Here is a 7,920-nt window from a genome sequence, read left to right as displayed (position 1 = left end):
TTTTTCTGGAAGAATTACCAGATTTTCAAAATAAAAGCTGATGGGAAAAAGCTCAACTTATATCCAACTTTAGCATCTCCCCTCAAGCAAGCTGGATGAAGAATGAATATGCTTGGCATGCGGACTCATGTGCAGCATAATGGTGAAAACCAAAAACGAAGGGTTTAATATAAAGATTCACATGTGGGTGAATTACACACTCGATGAAACATTAAAGGAGGCAGAATTCAGATATGAACTGATGATCTGCTCTGATACTAAAATTAATGAAAGCATAGGACAATAGTTGATGAGTTTGCAGGGATTTAAAATTTAACATTCATGTTTCATTTTCTGTAAGTTTTCAAGTAAAACAGCAGGTGGAAGCTGATATATTCACGATTAAGGTAGCTAATTGTGAAACAATATCAGGCTCCACTATAATTTAGGACTGCAAGACACCCATGCTCTTTCCCAAAAGTATGCAATTTCAATACCACAAATGGTAATTAAGAACAGAAAAGGCAAGAATATTTGGAAGTCTACTGCTGCTGATTAATTTTCTCTAACAAATTTAGGAAAAATTAGCATCATTTTGGTATGTCATATTTTGTTTCCTTTAAAGAAAATATCACAATAATAGCATGAAGCATGCAAACGAAAGATAGAATAGCCAAATTCAGGATTCCATAAGAATCTCATGCAGCTTATATCAAGGATATTAAGTAATATCAATTTGTATCTTAGACCCAAATTCCCCAAGGCTACGTTCATCATTTGTACTGATGTTTTCTTTGGTAGCTCATATAAACAGTTTATATAAGAAAAATATAAGCAAGATTAAATGTTCAAATAAAGCATATACTGTCAGAGCTAGAGTGCTAATGGAAGTCCATGATCTATCAGAATGTTACCAGGCATTTATGCCTCATGATACTCCATCTGCTCAATTGGCTCTACAATATGCAACGATCTGCAATTTAACAACTGTCTAAAAAGTCACCGATGATGAAGCAAAATTTCAGCAGAAAGATAAAGTTGACCTTTTTAAACATAAATGATGACAAGAAACAGATAACCTCAGCTTGAAAAGAATCTGAACGATGCATGCTTGGAATTTTGTTGTACAAAATTTTATAAACAACTAGAATAAGCTCTTTTTTACTGTAAGACTCATCTTTGTATGGTTATATCATTTTTCTTGTTCATAACATGACATAAGTATACACATTAAGTGGTTGTAACACAATACCAAAATGTTAGACATAATAACATAGAGTTCCAATAGAGAATGACCATCAGGAGTACTTTACTAAACCACTAAGAATTCTGTTTAGCGATGAGGAGTAGATGGTCCTTTCCCCTGTGTATTTCTTGGTAAAAGACAAATACTTGACAAGTACGGTGGAAGTGGATATGGTTACACAAACATATGTCCATCACAAATCCATATTGGTATCCTGAGCTATTGAAAATTTCCACAATATGGATATGGATTTGCTTTGAGTTCTATCTCAGTTTGAATAAAAACACAAGGAAAGATGTAATTTGATTAGTCTTGACGAGTATAGTGTATTGTTACTTCACATTCTCTTTCTATCAAACTTGCTTTTAAATTTTATTATTCAAGAAAATAAATTTATTTTTTGGAGTTTGATCTTGATTATTTATTGGTGACAAACATTTATACTCATATCCGTTTTAATTTTATTTAAATCTTTTTCAATCACACACTAGATGCATATTGCATTCACTAAAACAAATATGGTTCCAAAATTTAATATGCATATGGTGTTCATATATATATATATATATGTATATTAGCTAATTAGAAATGGATAACAAATGATTTTGCTGCAATTGAACCATTTTTACTCACACTGATAGGCCACCTACTGGAGGTTCTTGTTAAGTAAAATATTGTATTACTATTTCATAAGGGAAAATTTCCCAGAAGAGATTTGTTTTCTTTTGATTTATGAGCAAAAATTAAATTTGCTCGAGATCTTCTATCAGATTTCTACTAACTTAACATAAGGGGGAAAAAGTCCTCAAAGATTCACTTCCTTTTACTTCATTAACAGTAGCAAAAGCTAATTGAGATATTATAAGAGTGTGGTACTTGTTTACTACTAACTACTAACAAAATGCTTCATTTCTTTAAGTTACAACTTAAATCACATTGTTAAATTAAATTAGATATTACAAATACATGTTTTTCTTGTAGCATTAAATTGTGGTTTCAAAGGTTTGAATAATACAATCTCATCTTGCAACTGACTTAAGAATATCTAGTGACAAGAAGTTAAACTGATGATGCATGAAGAGGACTAGGAATTACTTGTGCTGTAAATTGGAAATAACCAGAAACCAAAGCATCCAAATGATGACATAGATATACAAATTTGAGTCTGATAAACGAATATTATATGACAGTTTGGAACATGACCAGATGAGACAGTTTGAAGCATAAGTATCATAAAAGAAAATTGAAATAATTAGATCAGCTTTAAAATGCTAATAGCATCATTATTGACTATGATACAGCATTGGAAGTTAGTTGACATCAATATTTCTATTTTCTAAGAAGAATTTGTAACATACAATCTGTGATACATATAGACAAATTCTAACTTGCTTCATGATTGGTTAGGAAGTTGTGCGAATGTTCCTGAATTAGGGTTGCACCCTCCAACTAACATCTTCTTATACACAGCATAAGCATGGTCAGCATCACCTGATGTGCTATAACCTCGAATTAGTGCATTATATGTGAAAACATTAGGTCGGAAACCTTTGATTTGGAGTTCTTCATACATCTTTCCAGCTTCAGCCACCATCCCAGCCTTCCCAAAGTTGAGAATCAAGGAATTGTAAGTATACAAGTCAGGAAATATTCCTCTATCTTGCATTTCATCAAAGAGAGCAACAGCTTCTTGTAGTCTCTGAGCTTTTCCAAGACCATTAATCATCAAATTGTAGGTAATCAAATCAGGTTCAAGTCCAGTAACCCTCAATTCCTCAAAATAGAAGAGAGCATCTTCCGCTCTGCCAGCCATGTAAAGTGTGTTTATGAGAATGGTGTATGACTTCACATCTGGCCTGATTCCCTCTTTAACCATCCTTTCGAAAGTTTGAAGAGCCTTTACTACTTCACCAGCCTTTCCAAACCCATTTATAAGAATGTTATATATAGCACAGTTAGGTTTACATCCATACTCAACCATCTCGTTGAACAAACTTTCTGCCTGAGTTACTCTTCCTGACTTTAGAAGTCCATCAATGAGAGGACCATATGTACATGGAGTAGGGGAAAAGTCTTCCGACATCAGATCATAATACATGTCAATTGCCTGATCCAACATTTTTGACTTGACAAGGCCTGAAATGATTGTATTGTAGGTTATGTTGTTCGGTGTGCATCCCCTAGAAAGCATCTCTTCTTGCAGCTTAAATAATCCCTCAATTCTTGATGACTTTCCATATGCATCAAGAAAAGCATTGTAGGTGTTAACATCCGGTGAACAGCCAACGTTTTTCATCTCTGCAAAAAGCCCTTCAGCAACTTCAACTAGGTTGGTTTCAAGGAGGCCATTAATAAGAGGATTATATGCTTCGATGGTTGGTGAAATACCATATCCTTTAAATGCCTCAAACAGATTATATGCATCCCAAGCATTTTTATACTCACAAAGAAACTTGATAAGAGGGCACAACAAGTAGTCATTCTGGAATGTGCCATTACTACAGATCCTTTCTGCAAATTTAACTGATTCATCAATTCCAGCTTCATTTAATATTCCTTCCATGAGAGCTACCCAGGAAAATCTGTCTGTTTGAGCATCAGGCTGAAAAATATATGTGTTGGTAATATAGACAGCATCCTGTAACATTCGATTTCTCAAAAGGATTGGCAAGATGCTGCATAAAGTTACAAAATCAGGAAACAGAACTTTTCTCATTTGATGATAGAGCCATATTGCTTCACTAACTCTGTCTTCCTTAACTAAACCATAGATTACAGTGTTGTAAGATAGTTGATCAGGTAAACAGTCCTTCTCTGTCATGCCATAGAGCATGTTCAGTGCACAGTCTGTCTCACCATTTTTAGAGAGACAGTCCAACATGGTGTTGTACGTTACTATATTTGGAGGACAATTGTGGTGGCTCATATCCTGAAACAAATCCATGGCCTTTTTAACTCTTCCCTCTTTTCCCAATCCTGCTAGCAATGTGTTGTATGTTACTACAGTGGGCACAAGATTCATTGCCTTCATACCATGAAACACATTCCAAGCTTCATCCACCCTACCAGCCTTGTAGAGAGCATCAATCAGAGAATTGACTGTAATCTCATCTGGGTAACACCCTCTTTGTCTCATTTCACTGAACATCTTCAGAGCTTCATCAACTCTGCCAGCCTTGTTGCAGCATTTAATCATCATATTATAGGTGATGGTATCAGGAGAAATTCCAACAGCCATTAGTTCATGAAAAACTTCCTTTGCCCGTTCAAGCCTTCCAGACTCAGCAAGACCATACAAACATGCATTGCAAGCAACAATATCTGGAACAACACCCTTACTCTTCATAATCTCATATGTCTGAAACGATTTCTCAAACTCTCCAGATTTTCCATAGTGGTCTATGAACAGGATATAGGTATAAGCTGTTGGCATCGGACCATGAACATCCATATGGTTAAAGAGCTCCTGAGCATCATCCATTCTGTTCCCTCGCAGAAGACCACCAATTATAGTGTTATATGTGTGCAAATTGGGCAATACACCCTTCTCTGCCATAACATCCAACATGTTAGAAGCTTCTTCGATCCTCCCTACCTTGTATAAAGCATTTATCATCATAGTAAAAACAACGACATCCGCATGGTAACCATCTTTGTCCATTTCTTCCCAAAATTCTTGCACTGAATGCAAATCGCCGATGTTACCGAACTTGTCCAACAATGTGATATAAGTCACTCTATCCGGTTTCTGATCACTGGCCTTCATCTTCCAGAATAATTTCTTCGATTCGTCGAGCCTCCCTGCTTCACAAAGCACCTCTATGAGTACAGTATAAGTCACGACATCAGGTCGGCACCCTTGTTGCTCCATTCGTCCTAGTAGACCGTAAGCCTCAGCAATTCTTCCTGCTTGGCCAAGTACCCTAATGCATATGGTGAAGGTGTACACATTTGGTCTCAGTCCTAGCCCTTCCATCTCAGCCAAAAGCCCCATCACGGTTTCTGTCTCCCTCCGCTTCCCCAAAGCCACCATGAGCGCGGAATAAGTCCGGAGACTCGGCGTCATTCCTTCTAAAATCATTCGCTTGTAGACCTCCAATGCCTCTCTACCGGAATCAGACCGGAGAAGGAAATAGATCAACCCATTGTACGAGAACGTATTCATCACGAATCCGGCCTCCCTCATCTTCCAGAGGCCGAACGGAGCACTCCGCAGACCCCCGCGGACACCGAGGGCCTTGAAGATGATCAAGAAAGTGTCAGGGCTCCGCTTCACGATCTGCCTCTGCATTAAGTCGAACACAAGAGCCATGTCTTCCACCCGCCCATGAACCCTCAAGAAGTCGAGCATGTAATCGAAGGACTCGGTGGTGTGGACGACCACCGACCGCTGCGCCACCGACTTAAAGAACGACAGCGCCTGAATCGGATCGGAAATGGACCTAAGGACATCGACCACATTGGCAGAACTCACGCTCACATCCAATTCCCCCTTCTCAGCGACCCCCTCTGCGCTTCTGACGCCGATTCTTGGACGGACAAAACGGATTCGCTTTTGCTTCTTCCAATGGTGTGAGCAAGGGTTTGGATTCCTGAACAGACATTTACGGAAAGCAACTGGTTTGCCATTAGGTGGGAAAGAACTGGTGCTGCAACATCTTGGGGCAACAGCTGAGGCCAGAGAGACATCCATGTCAAAGTAGCAAACTTTCTGAGAGAAGAAACTGTAACCAGCACTAATCTCTTCAAATTTCAGTGGGATCGTAACCAATAATTCTGAGATACACAAGCATATATCTACAAGGCAGACGAAAGGGGAGATAGGAATTGCTTCCCTTACTTATCCTGTGAGCGCAGAGGGAGGGGCGAGAGAGAGAAAGGGAGGTGGAGGGCAAACGACGCACTGCAGCGGTTTCTTGTGCGGGGGGGATGAGGGCGGAGGAGCTACGGGTGAGGTCAGTGGCTCTGTGGCCGTCGTCCATCATCTGCAATGCAGGAGTTACCAGGTCGGACTATCCATATCTAGATCCGAACTCGGTAATTCTCTTATTGGAGGGCACTGTCGAATCCGGTAAGCGCACGGAATCAATCTTGAGGATTCAAAGCCATGTTATCGGGCCATATTTGGGCCCAATAAATGGGCTTCTCTAAGTCCAATTGGTTTACGGACTTCGAATGTAGATCGAGAATTCGGCCTTGCAGTTTGTTTCCAAGGAACAGTAAATGCGACGATAAAGCATAAAAGTAATCAATCGAAACAACAACGGAGAATGATTTTTTATCTTCAAATTTTGAGTATTGTTCTAATAAAATAGGTTGGGATTTATGGGAAATTTTCTCACGCAACACGAGCTAACTGAATCATGCATCGGACCGCTAGGATTACGTGCCGACAAAAGCTGACGGCGGATCCTAAGGTTTTGACCCCCTCACGCCACCGAGCTCTATAAAGGACGTGCGTTCACGTGCCACGTCTCCCCTCGACCGGGTCACCTGCACGTGTCACCCACGTTCCGGATCCCCCATTGGCAGCAGATCCCCGAAGGCAAAGAAATAGTAGCAGACAAGAAGAAGAAGAAGAAGAAGAAGAAGAGAAGGCGATGGGCTTCTGCATGAGGTTTCTGGAGATCCTGTGCGCCATCGTTCTCCCGCCTCTCGGCGTCTTCTTCCGGTATGGCTGCTGCAAGGTAATAACGTCGAACACACCCTTCTTCTCTCTCTCTCTCTCTCTCTCTCTCTCTCAACCACGAGTGATTCCTTTTCTTGATCTCCTGCGTGGTGATTGTCTCAGCTGGAGTTTTGGCTCTCAGTGGTGCTGACCATCCTGGGTTACATCCCCGGCATAATCTACGCCATCTACGTGATCGTGACCGATCCCGAGCGCCATTACGATGACGACTATCACGCCGTCTAGGAGGAGATCGACGAAGGAGACGACGTTTCGCCTTCGGATCGTCTTCTTTGTTTGAGTTTTCTGGTTTGCTGTGAGTTGCAGTTGCTGTCAGAAGTAATAAAGAATCGTGAGAGATGGTCTTAATTTGTGGTACCTTTCGTGCATGCTTGGTTATGTCTTCTGTGAGTGAGAGAGTGCATAAATTGGAGATCCAAGAACTGGGTTCTTCATGTCTTCTGTATCTGAACCATGAATCTATATTATTAGTAACCGACCTTTATATATATATATATATATATATATATATATATATGTAGTCATTTGTGTGATTGAGATTTGGAATCCTAAGAAATGAAAGTTCAAGTTTCGAAATGCTCAAAAAAGAAAATTGAAATCTCAGTCCACCTATCCAAAGATTGCGAATCAACACCACATCAATAGGTTATTCAAAAGATCTAGAAAGAGAGAAAGCTGATAAGCAACATAATTTTCCAGATGCATAAACAACGAAACCAACCCAAGTAGGATGGATGGGGGCTTGTTGGATTCGACTCTTAGGTCTAATCCAATTTATTTATTTGTATTATCCCTATCCGGGTCACACCAATTTATGTCTTAACAAATGCCTCCGTTGAGGCTTAAAATATACAGTGTCTAAATTTCATATTATTAATTTTGTTTCTTAGTCTGATTTCACTACGGTATGATTGTCTGATGTGTCGACATGTTCGGAGTCAGCTTGGTTTTGATGTTAGAACTCCTCACAAAGCTTAGCGTTAGAAAATAGTTGAATTTAATTAGG

General features: G+C 39.5%; 1 protein-coding gene and 1 long non-coding RNA gene across 2 annotated transcripts; one reads left to right on the top strand and one right to left on the bottom strand.

Annotated features, from left to right (window-relative positions):
* Nucleotides 1-2,458: 2,458 nt before the first annotated feature.
* Nucleotides 2,459-6,220, bottom strand: LOC103991958 (pentatricopeptide repeat-containing protein At4g31850, chloroplastic). The gene has a single exon (XM_009411505.3). It carries the CDS (start codon nt 5,916-5,918, stop codon nt 2,619-2,621), a length of 3,300 nt encoding a protein of 1,099 aa, XP_009409780.2. The 5' UTR covers nt 5,919-6,220; the 3' UTR covers nt 2,459-2,618.
* Nucleotides 6,221-6,771: 551 nt separating this feature from the next.
* Nucleotides 6,772-7,402, top strand: LOC135679952 (uncharacterized). The gene is made up of 2 exons (XR_010515376.1): nt 6,772-6,912; nt 7,017-7,402. It is a non-coding gene; the product is annotated as an uncharacterized LOC135679952 (long non-coding RNA).
* Nucleotides 7,403-7,920: the final 518 nt, after the last annotated feature.

Source organism: Musa acuminata, chromosome BXJ1-7, assembly GCF_036884655.1.
Source record: "Musa acuminata AAA Group cultivar baxijiao chromosome BXJ1-7, Cavendish_Baxijiao_AAA, whole genome shotgun sequence".
NCBI classification, from domain to species: Eukaryota; Viridiplantae; Streptophyta; class Magnoliopsida; order Zingiberales; family Musaceae; genus Musa; species Musa acuminata.
The sequence above is the reverse complement of the archived record's forward strand: the minus strand, read 5'-3'. Positions and strand labels throughout refer to the sequence as shown.

Coding starts and splice junctions, on each gene's coding strand:
- LOC103991958 (XM_009411505.3), bottom strand. CDS start 5,918: ATGGATGTCTCTCTGGCCTCAGCTGTTGCCCCAAGATGTTGCAGCACC.